The sequence below is a fragment of the Gouania willdenowi genome, chromosome 17 (assembly GCF_900634775.1).
Source record: "Gouania willdenowi chromosome 17, fGouWil2.1, whole genome shotgun sequence".
In the NCBI taxonomy this organism is placed as follows: domain Eukaryota; kingdom Metazoa; phylum Chordata; class Actinopteri; order Blenniiformes; family Gobiesocidae; genus Gouania; species Gouania willdenowi.
Window position 1 is genome coordinate 3,663,135 of NC_041060.1, and position 13,201 is coordinate 3,676,335.

Here is a 13,201-nt window from a genome sequence, read left to right on the forward strand (position 1 = left end):
AAAGGAAGAGACCAAATCTTGCACAATTGGAACTTAATTTCAAAAATCTATTTTAATTTTTCAGAAATTTCAAGGTGGAAAAACACTAATTTAGTGGCTCCTGAATAGATTTATTTCCAGTTTTTTTAAAATCATTTACGATTGTCATCTCACACCTGTAGTGGGACCACGACTGACAATTTATTTGTACATTTTTCACTCTCTCTCTCTGTCTCTCTCAAGTACTCTCTGTAGTGCCATCGCGTACCTCTAGTGGTACACATACCCCCATTTGAGAAACACTGACCTAGAAGACTGAATAGTTGTCCAAAAGAGTTTAATAGCACTTCTGAGGAAAACTTCATTCAAAGCATTCAAACAACAACAACAACAGGTGTGTATAATTACTTGGTTGATAAAGGGACTACTGGACATCTATTTGGTACTTGCTCCATGTCTTCATTCTTGGAAACAGACGTAAAGCTGTTGAAAGTGTCTCCACCCCCAGTAGAGGAGGAATTATCAGTGTTTGCATGCAAACAAGCCGAAGTACAGCTGAGGCTTAAAGCTTTATCTCAACTTGCAACTTCCTCCTAAGACCATTCATCCCGACTCACACAAACTCAGGCTTGTGTGTGGTCGTGGCTGATGATAATAAGGCCATTCGGCGTTAATGGCAGTTGTTTCTCATATTTCCTCTTCTTCGTAGAGGGCGTGTCTACCGCTGGGCCGATAGTAGATCACGTCCTCAGAATCCACCTGGGGCTCGAAGCAGGTATCAAATTTGCGGCGAAGACGCTTCTTGAGCTTGAACGTGCGCTCGGTGTTGGAGAACGTGTACTCCTGCTCCTTCAGTTTAGCGTAGTAGTCGGAGAACTTGTTGAAGAGGATGGAGATGGGCATGCCATTGAGGATGATGCCGAAGGAGATGCAACCGAAGGCCACGCAGCGGCCCAGGTAGGAGATGGGGACCACGTCTCCGTAGCCCACCGTAGAGATGCTCACCTACAGGAAGACAAGCAGTAGTTAGAGGAACGAATAAATATCTGTTCATTACAGTGGCCCTGGAGGGCAAAGCACGAATGCAAAAGAGAGAACACGTGCAAAACACAAAACACAAACACAAAAGACAAAACCTGCACGCATATAAAGAAAAATGCAAACACAAAAGACGAAAAACAAATGCAAAATAGAAAACGCAAACACAAAAGACCAAACACGAACGCAAAAAAAAGAAAAACACAAAAGACAAAACACGAACGCAAAAAAAAAAAACGCAAACACGAATGCAAAAAAGAAGAAAAACGCAAACACAAAAAACAAAACACGAACACAAAAAAGAAAAACGCAAACACAAAAAAACAAAACACGAATGCAAAAAAGAAGAAAAATGCAAACACAAAAAACAAAACACGAACGCAAAAAAAAGAAAAACGCAAACACAAAAGATAAAACACGAACGCAAAAAAGAAGAAAAACGCAAACACAAAAAACAAAACACGAACGCAAAAAAGAAGAAAAACGCAAACACAAAAAACAAAACACGAACCAAAAAAAAAAAAAAAAACGCAAACACAAAAGTCAAGACATGAACGCAAAGAAAAGCAAACGCTAAAAATAAAACACAAACAGGAAAAAGAAACCAGAAGTTTTGTTTTTGTGTTCTCTCTTTAGTATTTGTGCTTCACACTTCAGGGCTGCTGTAGTTCATCCTCCAGCTGTAAATCACATCTGTGAACTACACAATGTGTCTGCCCACAAACACTAATACATGACCATGTATTAGAGAGGATTAAACACATTTCAGCTGACATCTGCTGCCAGATAAGTGAAACCACGCTATCCAAAGAAAGAAAGTAAAGAAGAGGCAGCTGAGCTAACAGATGTGGAAGTTGAAGGTTTTGCACAGTCATGGAAATCTGTGCCTGTTTGGAGTGAATAAACATAAGGTAAAAAAAACTCCAAAAGTACTATTTTTAGTGTTGGAGAAAAATGTGAAAAATAGAATCTGGTGCTGATTTTCTGTGTCAGAAGTCTGGACTGTGCGTGTGGCTGTCATTGTTGTAAGGTCAATTTATTTATATACGTAGCGCATTTCACACACAACTAAAACAAGAACAACATTAAAAACATGAAACCATTAAATAGCACGACTGTCTGGAACTGCACTCCTTCCGGGGTCATTTACATTTTTTTGTTACAATTACGTTTTCAATTATCCATGTTCAATTACAATTCAATTATGATTACAGTAACCATTTTTTTTCCAATTACAATTAAATTACAATATTTTTTTCCTCAGAAAGTCAATTACACTCTCAATTACAATTAATCACGATTACTGAGTGTAAAATAAATAACCTAATAAAAGTTAGCATCTCTCATGCTAACAGGTCCTAAATCAGCAGTAAAATACACTAAAAACAAATGTCTATCATCTCATTTGTTTCCTATCTTTTGGTTACATTGTTAGGCTTCCTAATCAATGAAAATATAGGTTTTAATATTTATGGTGTTGGCGTCTGAGTCTTTTTTCTGTCCGTATACCCCTCAATTTCATTTTTTTAAAATTTTTTTATTGGTAAAATGTGGAAAAAATTGATATGATAGCTTAGTAACGGTAATAATAAGCAAACTGATCCGGAAGCATCTTATAAATACTTTAAACCATCACTGACGCTGTCATTATTGAAGATTAATGAACTTTGTCAACCGAACCAACCATACGGTGAAATACCATATTTTGATTTCCAAAACAAAGGACACTTGGGCGGATCTCTTTATACTGAAAGTACTCAACAAAATACAATATATTAATGTCTATAAGGTTTAAAAATCAATTTCTCTCTTAATTAAAAACACTTAAAAATATATCTGAAGTCAATCACCTTTATTATGCATTATAACAATCTGTCCTTGAAAAATCTCATGTACACCTTCTTAACATCTCTCAATCATGGAAACAGTGACAAACATCTGCTCCTAGAAATTAAAATATTTTTTTAAAAAATGGGGGGAAAAAAATGAAAAAACCCTCAAGGCTTACAAAACTAATGAAATAATCATTAAATATACACTTCAATAAATAACTGTGGAACGATTATTCTGTCTGTTGTCATGGAGACGGGAGGTGATGAGGTCTATACCAGATGATGGAAAATGTACCTTAACTTCCTCCATTCTAAGTTTTCAAATCCTTCTCTGAACCTCCATGGAGGTTTTATCATCCACGAGGATCTTCCTGCTGATATTTTTAACTCAATCTACCAGTGTTTGGTCTCTTTCACTGCATCTTCAACTTTAGTCTCTTCTCTTTTCCTCGTGTGTGATGATTTCGTCAAAGCAAAGCATCTTTAATGCTTCCGGCACATGTGAGTAAAATTACTGTCATGACATAATATATATGTAAAGAGTAACTCATTATCTTTCAGAGATGGCTGAAATTTCTGAGATAGAGCAAATATTAGTGGCGTTATGATCATTTAAATTATGGCAGTGGCTATCCGTACGTAGCCGTATCGCACGTAGCGCCCCTCATTGGCCGGTTTAGGTCACGTGAGCAACCCTCATTGGCCAGTACTTCTGTTTGCTATTAATACATAGATTCCTGAACTACGTTAAGGACTAATTAACACTAACCCTAAACTACGTTATGGACTAACTAACCATAACCCTAAATTATGTTACGGACTAACTAACCCTAAGATATCACCGGGGGTTGTCCGTACGGCAACGTACAGATAGCCACGCCGTTAAATTAATCCACGTTCAGGGTTCCTGGGAAACCCGGATATTTTGATGAGTTTGTAAAATCTCGTGAAAAGAGGACATGTCCGGTTAAGGATGCACGACTTTAGCTCAAAACTAAATCCAAAAGACACTTGATTTAATTATTGCAAGTATTTTCTTTTAATTGAAAAAGTGAAAACTAATAATTTCCGTATTGGGAATAAAGTGCAACTGCAAAGCTTTAACAATGTTAAATCTCTTGTGGGTTTCATAAAATCCCAACCTGCCTCACCAAAAATGAATCCCTCAGCATTTTTAAAAAGAGAACCTTGCATTAGAAAAAAAAAAACTAACACAAAATTCACATTTGTGAAGAAGAGGTTGTAGGGGGGGGTCTATCATGGTCTATCATGTAAAAGGAGAAAGACTCGATTAAACGGGAAAATCGTTTTTCCGATTGTAACTTTTTAAAAATCCTCCTCAATAAATAATCCGATTTCGATTTTTTTATTGATTAATCGTGCAGTCTTATGTCTGGCTAAATCCAGACGTATGGTCACCCTAATTAACCAGAGTCAGTACAGGAACCCAGAGGGACTTGAACTTGGGTCAGATACTCACGGCAGCCCACCACCAGGCGTCTGGGATGCTGCTGAAGGGCGTCCCAGGCTGATCCACCTCCACAGAGTGCATCAAAGCAGAAAAGGTAAAGATGCCCATGGCGATGAACAGAAACAGACAGCACACCTGCAGGAAGACAGGAAATTAAAAGTTAAAAGCCCCAATGCTGTTTGTACAGAGGGTTAGCTAGCTGCTAGCTTTCTGTATGGGCAGAGTCAAGTCAAAGGATCTGTAAAGGGTTCAAAAGGATCCAACAATCCACCAGTGAATGACATGTCTTTAAGAAATAAAATAACTATTGCAGGAAGAAATAATGTCAAATGACTACTTATTTCTTTCTTTCTGATTGGCTGAGCTACAATTCTACTTCGCAGACACTTTGATCCAACACGAGCAGTTAAGGCAGTGTTTTTCAACCTTTGGGTCAAGAACACACGTGGGATCATCCTGGAGTCACCTGAAATATCTAGTAATTCATTTTAAATATATACATTACTGATTTTTTATGATTATTATTTTTCAAATTAAAACAACACAGTCTGTACACTATACTTTTATTTAGTCAAATATATATATGTAGGATATGTAAAAAGGGGGAAACAAGGCCCTCCAAAATTGAAAATGAGGAAAGAGATACCAAAAAAATCTTTATTGTAATGGCCAAATTATTGAAAAGCCAACATGTTTTGACCAAGCATGCTCTTCATCAGGGCTAATATATACTGTATGTAGTTCTTCTTAAAAAAAAATGAACATGCGGTAATAAAAAAACAACTTGTCATTAATCCCGACAACTCTGTATTTGTAATAATTTATAACAAACATGATCAAAAACTGATTCGAGAAAAAAAACAAACTTCTTTAGGGTCATGAAAAATTCTTGATATCAAAAAAAGGGTCATGATCAAAAAAAGGGTGGGAACCACCGAGTTAGGGCACTTGCTCAACAACCCACAGTGATGAACCAGGTTGGATTTGAACCGATGACCCTCCGATTACAAGCCCATTACGCCACCACCCCCCTAATCACTGCGCTAATCACTGGTCATGTGACAGCTTTTGCACAGAAAGCTTAGCATCAGAGCAGACGTTAGCATCTGATGGTGCATCACATGCTAGAGGTTTACCTGGTGACCATGCAGAATAAAAAACAAAGAGAAAAATGTTCAATGGAAATGTAAAACCAGAGTAAGAGAAAGTTCAATGGAACGATACCATGATGCAGCCAGAAAGGTTCCTATCACCAAAATATCTTTGGTCCAAAGAAAATTGATCTTTATGTCTACTCCAGGTGTGGACTAGACATAAAGACAGACATTTTTTAGTAAAAGGTAAATAATAACTTGATCAAACGTTTGATCCAGGGGTGTCAAACTCATTTTAGTTCAGGGGCCAAATACGGTGCAGTTTGATGTCAAGAGGGCCACAGATTTCATGCGGGAAAACAAGTAATTTCAACATTATTGTGCCCAAGTTTGCACAACGTATACATAAAATACAAAATAAGCAAGAAAGCAACGATATCCAAGCAATAATTGACAGATATCGGTCCCAAAAGGATCTCCACTTTGAATTTCCTAGTTTTTGTGACAATTTTTTATTTAATTAAGGGAAATATTATGTTGTAATTTGAGGAAAATTGAAGGATTTTGTAAGAATTTTGAGTTTTTTCAACAACTTAACATTAGGAATGACTGCAATCATGCTCTATAAGCACAGGGAAAACTAGTGTAAGCCCCAGCAAATATTGTTGAGTTTCATTTACACAAAGGTTCATTTTTTTCGGACATTTTTACTTTTTCCTTGAACGCTCCAAAAACTGGATTTGGCCCCTGGGCAATGACACATGTGGTCTAATCAAATCTGAATGATTTATACATTGGTTTCGCGTCAGTTGAGTGTGCTTGCGGCCCACGCAGGAACATGTACCTGTTCAGAACACTGACGAATGGTAAAACCAAAGGCTCTCATGCCTGTGGAGTGACGAGCAAGCTTCAGGATTCGAAAGATTCTCATGAGCTTGATGACTTTGAGCACCTTGCTGACTTTACTGACTCGTGCCATGGTCTTCAGATCCTCCTGGGCGTTGGCGTCCTCCGAATCGATAACGAACGCCTCAAAAAGGATCTGGATAAAGTACGGCATGACGGCTACGATGTCCACAAAGTTGAGGGCACTCTTCAAGAAATGTTTGATGTTGGACGTCGTTACCAAGCGCAAAAAGTATTCCATAGTGAAAAATAGGATTGAGCTGATCTCTACCCACTCCATGTAGGTTCTGCCAGCTAGTTTGTATTCCCAGAGTTCTTTGACCGTACTAAGAGTCATGGCAACGATGGAGATGAGCACAAAGAGACTGGAAAACACAGCAAAGGCTTTGGCTGATAGGGAGGAGTATGGGTTCTCCATTAAGTCCCAGAGGGCTTTGCGAAAGTCCCCGAGAAACATGGTTGCGTAGCCTTCATCGTCTTGGTGAGGCTTAATCTCGTCAATAAGCTCCTGGTTGACCTTCAGATGGTCTCTAATGTCGTCCAGCTTCTCCTCAAACAAAATGCGGCAGCACCTGCAAAGGACAAGGAGAACTTTCTTAATGAAATACTAATTTAAATCATAGTACACACACAAAGTAAAAGAATCTACTGCAGACCTTGGCGTGTACTTCAGTTTGAGTCCCCAGAAGGACATCTCCTCCTCAAAGTTGACGGGGCAGAGGCTGTCCATCACCCACAGGACATTACTGCAGTAGAAGTGAAATATGTAATGAAAAAACATGGGATCCCTGTCAAAGAAGAACTCATTGTTTCGAACATTGTAGTCGTCGCAGAGCGTCAGACGCTTCGCCGGATCCTCACAAACGGCAAGAACTCCAATTCTGGTCTTTGGGTATCGAAGCACTAAGTGTTTAGGTATGTGGAACACTTTCCCACCCACGTTCAAGTTGACAATAGTGGATTTCCTGCAGCTTGGAACTTGTGTTTTCTGTTTTGGTTCTTTTTTCCTGCTTTTTCTCTCATCTATAGCATCAAGGTTGTCCATAGACGTCCAGGGTTTAACTGAGCTGTCCTGGGAAAAAGGAAATTCATGCTCCTGGTCTTCGGCGCTCTGCGAAAAGCTTATTTCCCGTTTAATGGTCGCAAAAAGACTAGAGCGGCGCTTTTTCAGCACCTTCAACTTGGGCTTTATATCCATCGTGGCAGTTCTTCAAAAAGACTAGCCAACAGGTCCAATCAAAGTCCAAATCAGATCACTGATGGACAATATCCAAATTACTCCACGAGATATCCACTGGTGCAAGGCGTCATGATTCTTTTGAACTGTAATAAAGACTAAAAAGTAGCTATCGTGTGTTTCAGTCGGCATGCAGGAAGATCAACTGCATGAGGAGGGATTCAGCCTCTTCACTGATTCTCTAATCCTATTGCTGTTCTTTCTGTCCCAACGCAAGTTAAAAATACTGTTCACGAGGATTAGAGGTTGTGATTTAAGGCTTTGAGTTCTGAGAGAGGAAAGACGGTGAGAGTGCTGTGATGACAGTATTGCGTTGCTAACAAGGCTTGAGAGAGCAGCTATGTTACATAAGTTCTCTATTGCCTGTTCAGTGAGTGAAATGAGCCTGTGTGGAGAAAATAGAGCATTGATAGCATTTGGCAATTTACAAGTTTTAGTCTGTTGTTTCTTTTTTGTAAGACTCTCAACCAACAAAAGAAGCCTTTTGGAAAACTTCAACCTGAACTGAGAAACCAGAATTAACATGAGCTAGAAAAATTAGAAACAGACATCTGTTTTTTTTTTGTTTTGTTTTTTTTTTGAACGATGAAAAACTGAAGTTGTTGTCAACCTCCCTGAATATGATCCTTTTTGTTCCACAAATTTGCAGGTTTTAGATATCTCACTACTTTGAGTTTAAAAGTTGCTCCAATTTATTTATGTATTATTCTATTTTAACTTATAGTAAAAGCTATAATTCACAAAACAAAGATGATTTTTGAGGGTTTTTTTTCATGTTGCCCAAATAATAATAATGATGCATCAATTTTATATAGCTCTTTTTTGGACACTCAGTCACTTTACAGAATTAAGGGATTATTCTTTCACTCCACACTTAGTGGTGGTAAGCTACTATTGTAGCCACAGCTGCCCTGGGGCAGACTGACGGAGGCGAGGCTGCCATAGTGCGCCATCGGCCCCTCCGACCATCACCAACACTCACTCACACACTACAGTCATACTAGGAAATGTGGATGAAGTGCCTTGCCCAAGGACACAATGACAGATACCACTGGGGTGGTACTGCCACCCCACTGTGGCACCTGGAATTCTTGGTGGTCTCCATCCAACTACTATCCAGGCCCAGACCTCCGAGATCTAACGGGATCGAGCAATGACAGTCTGGTATGTCCACATGGTTCAAGAACAGCTATAAAATATATATTAAGCAATTAGAAAAAAATATATATACATATATATATATGAAATGTTTGAATATATAATACAAGTCTAAATATATAGGTAAAAGTTGAATATACACATATATATGAAGTATAAAAATTAAATAACTATATAAATAAACTTTTCTTATATACACACTAAGATAATTACTATTAGGCTGATCTACTCTGACTATGATGGAAACTATTGCTTTTAAAATCAACATTCAAATCTCTTCCTGTCTCCTTTTGCTATAGAACCATGTCTGTGATCTTGCCACATGTGTATATGAGCTTTTCCAATTATATTTTTTAAATACTTAAAAACACAAGTTAAGTTTATCAAAATCTACGTTTAGGCCACAAAAGCACTCTCACAATATGTGGAGGAATCTAGTCTGTAACATGCTTACAGTATATACAACATTGCTAATAAGTGTAAATGTTCATTTCTGATTTCCTCTACCCTTAAGACTATTTCTTATTAGTCTTTATTTAGTCAGGAGGGCTACATTGAGATTAATAAAACAAGTTACTATGTCCAAATAATACTAAAATGTTCTTAAAACAAAAAAAATGGCACAGAAGACAAGTACATGAAAAAGAGTAAAAAGTAGAATCACAGAGTAAGAGCTTTTGAAAGACTGGCCACTATTTATTTATCTATATTTACCCGTAAACAAATAATAAAAACCAAATGACATTTCAAAATGTATTCTTTTGTTGTAGATATATCAAAAACATTGCATGTATGTGTAACAAAACGTACAATTAAATGTATTTTTGAGGAACAGTTCTACTTGTGCATTTTTAATACGTGTTTTTTTTATTTTTTTTATAAACGTTTATTTTGAAAAACTCGTCGTTGCTGTTCCGTATTAGGCGTGCGCGCACTACGTCACTTCCTTTTGGGTTTACGCTGACAACATGGACGCCAGCCGCGTGCAGCCGATCAAGCTTGCTAGAGTAAGAAAACCTATTTTTAACAGAGTTTCCTGGACTTTACACACATGAACTGGTTTAATATAAAGTTACGTTCCAGAAAACACCGAGGCATCGATGTTAGGCGATGTTTTAAGGCTCGAATAAATGGTTTTTAGTTCGGCTCTGCGACTGCCATGATAGTGGCCTAGCGGAGCCTGTTAGCGTTAGCCTGACCACGACTCTACCTGATCTGTTCACAGAAGAAGTGTCAAACATGGAGTTATAGTTTACAGGGTTTCAACGCTCTGGTTTCTGTTTTTTTGCGTATGTGTGCAGGTCACCAAGGTGCTCGGAAGAACTGGTTCCCAGGGACAATGTACACAGGTATGCTCGCGACTTCACGGTACCGCCACCGGAAGCCACGTGATTAATCATCGTTTTGATCACTTACCTTCTCTATTTTTTTTAATAACGTTTCTCTGCCACATGATGAACAGTTTTATTCGCCGTGCTGCACAAACTATTAAAATGTGGGGAGCGCTTTTATCCCTTTTAATGCGCATGCGCATATCGGGTTTCCAATCAGGGGTACTTGGAAAAATCAGGGTCCCCACGGTCATGAAATTCAGGGAAAAGTTATGGAATTTGAAGAAGTGATTTTTTTCATCTTTAAAGTCATTGAAAAATGTAACTGTTTTGGAAATATAACATTTTATTTGAATGTTTTAAAATCCATCCTTTGCTATTGCTATGGAATGTTAAGAAAGTCTTTAACCCTTCACCTTATGTTGTACATCGCTTTTAATAAATGTCTGCTAATTGAAATTTCACAACAAAACATGTTGGCATACAGTCGTTGTTAAATAATGCATTAAGTTAAAAAAATAAATTAAATATTGCAAAAAAGCATATCATGTGCCACATTTTTGCTACTAACCGTTGCACGCTGTCATGTGTGCTCTCTAATCGTCTGCAATTAATCTTAGTGGTTCAGAACTAAGTCATGGACATTTGGTAAAATCATTGTTAAAGTGTGGGAACCATTAAATATCTAATCATTTATTTATGTGGCTCAATGTACAACAACACTATGTAATGTGTTAATGATTATTTACTGATAGATATTATGAAATACACACTACAGTTTGTTAGTTAATAATAGTTTAATCACACTCAAAATGATTCAAATTTAGCTGTAAAATGTCAGAAGACACTGGGACGAGATCGCCAGATGTTTTCAAGAAACTAGGAATCAGTTTAAGCCCATTTTTGCTTTTTTTTTTTTTACCCTTTTTCTGAAACTACATCAAACTTGGCATGTTTAAACCTATTTATCACTCTTTGCCATATTTTTGTTCCTTTTACTACATTTTTGCTACATAACTCCCATTTCTGCCACTTCATCAAATTTCAATGCCTTTTCCTCCAAATTCTTCCCACTTTCAAATATATAAATAAAAAGTAGAAATGAAGAAGCCTTTTCATTTAAAATCTGGCTGTACAGTAAACTATACAAAACTGCACAATAGTTTTTTTTTTTTTTTTTAAAGTACTATTCAATTTCAGAGTATCTATCTGAACTGTGACACCTTTGTATCAATTTTTAACTGCTTCACGATTTATCTTTACATTCCTACTCGTTTAATCTCTATTACTGGAAATTTATTCTCAATAATAAAGGCAGAGATAGACCTGTAAACGTGGGTCAAAAACCATACGTTAACTTATTTGCTTATAAAAATAATAGTGGTAACAAGACGTGTAATCACAAAACATGTTAAATATACTGATATATGAATAACAATAAAAAAATATATAAACCTAATTGCATTAATATGAATAGCAATTTAAAAATAAATAGCTAAATTTCTTACAAAGTAATGTATTTTTCTTGTAGTTTAAAGGAAAATGTATTTGTTAATTATTTTGTGGGTGTACATGCTATTATTTGAATTACTAACCTGTGTTTTTTCTAATTTCCGTCTGTTTCCAGGTCCGTGTTGAGTTCATGGACGACAGTAACCGCTCCATCATCAGGAACGTGAAGGGCCCGGTCCGTGAAGGAGACGTTCTGACGCTGCTGGAGTCTGAAAGAGAAGCCAGGAGGCTGCGATAGGTGAGAACACACTTTTATTACAACAACCCATTTTTACAGGGTCCCCACGGTCATGGAATCATTTGTTATTCTAGTGTATAAAATATAATAAGCCCCAAATATGTTAAGCGTTATCACAAAGTGAAAGTGCGGCAGGTTTTGAAAAATAATGGTGTAAAAATTGTTCCATCAATCAAGATCTTTTTTTTTTTTGGTCAACGTCTTTCCCTAATCAGACGTTATTCCAGCGTGCCCAAACACGCTTAATTATTGGCATTAATTTCACATATAGATGAAGCAGAATTGCTAGATCACTTGAGTTTTACCGTCCGTCCGTTTGCTACACGAGCTAACGCTAACATTAAACCACACGATTCTACAGAGAAAAATATCTAAGTAGTAAGTGTGATATTGTCCCATAAACAGGTCTGTTCTACAGGTGAAATAATAGAAACAATAAATAAAATAATTACTCACCACTCATTTACAAAGACACATTGCGTTTAAATGTGTGATTGTTGGTTATATAGTCAGTGTCTGATTACAATTTGATTATGTTTAAATGAAAATATTTCTGTTTTTATGGAGTAAATTCCACATTTTTTGTCAGTTTCCCATGATTACATAAAATAATAATAGCCCCTTATTAAACTTCCACATCTCATGTTGTAACTAAGTGACCTGATGTTTCTCAGACATTGATGAGTAAAGTTCTGATGTAGTGGATTTTCTTTTCTAGAATAAATGTCACGTTCTGACTGATGTCTGTTTCCAGATGTGAGGCACCATGTGACGCTGTGGAGCAGATGTCGTCAGATTCACTGCAGCTGACCACCTCGTTGCTTGTTCTGATGTTATGAAATAAATTTGGTTATTCAGAGAAGTTGTTTTTGTTTACGGACTTATTGTTTGCGGCTCAACAGTAGAAATGATAATAATTACATACTGGACATTAAATCAATGCTTTTTATATAAATATGTATATACAATAATTAAAGAAGTAAATAAAACATGATGATTTAGTCAAATGTAGGAGAGAATAAATAAACTGTAGTGAAAAGAAGATCTGATTTAGAAAAACGCTGAATTAACTTATAAGTCATTGACTAGAATATTTACTTTAACTAAAGAAAATGCAGGTGCTGTCCTGTTTCGCACTACATTAGCTGAGCATTAGCATTAGCATTGACCTAGCAGGAGCAATAATAAGCATTTGCCTAGCAATAGCTTAACATTAGCAATAAGGTTGAAATGTGTTGGGAGAACAGAAATAAGTTGAAAATAAATGGCTTTAAAAAAGTGAAATGAGTTTTAAAATTTAAAAGAAGTGAAATTGGTTGAAATAGCTGAACATGTTAAAAGTCAAAATCAGTTGAAGAATGGCTGGAGATGAAGGGGTTAAGATTTGAAAAAGCTGAGATTTCTA

At 36.8% G+C, this 13,201-nt stretch overlaps 2 protein-coding genes across 2 annotated transcripts; one reads left to right on the forward strand and one right to left on the reverse strand.

The window, feature by feature from the left end:
- Positions 1 to 666: 666 nt before the first annotated feature.
- On the reverse strand, positions 667 to 7,997 carry LOC114479547 (potassium voltage-gated channel subfamily V member 2). Its single transcript, XM_028473282.1, has 4 exons — positions 6,977 to 7,997; positions 6,259 to 6,892; positions 4,330 to 4,455; positions 667 to 984 (listed from the first exon to the last, which is right to left on the reverse strand). Exons 1-4 carry the CDS (start codon positions 7,516 to 7,518, stop codon positions 667 to 669), a joined length of 1,620 nt encoding a protein of 539 aa, XP_028329083.1. The 5' UTR covers positions 7,519 to 7,997.
- A 1,634-nt stretch (positions 7,998 to 9,631) lies between these two features.
- rps28 (ribosomal protein S28) lies at positions 9,632 to 12,658 on the forward strand. Its single transcript, XM_028473081.1, has 4 exons — positions 9,632 to 9,722; positions 10,017 to 10,064; positions 11,674 to 11,796; positions 12,551 to 12,658. Exons 1-3 carry the CDS (start codon positions 9,684 to 9,686, stop codon positions 11,794 to 11,796), a joined length of 210 nt encoding a protein of 69 aa, XP_028328882.1. The 5' UTR covers positions 9,632 to 9,683; the 3' UTR covers positions 12,551 to 12,658.
- Positions 12,659 to 13,201: the final 543 nt, after the last annotated feature.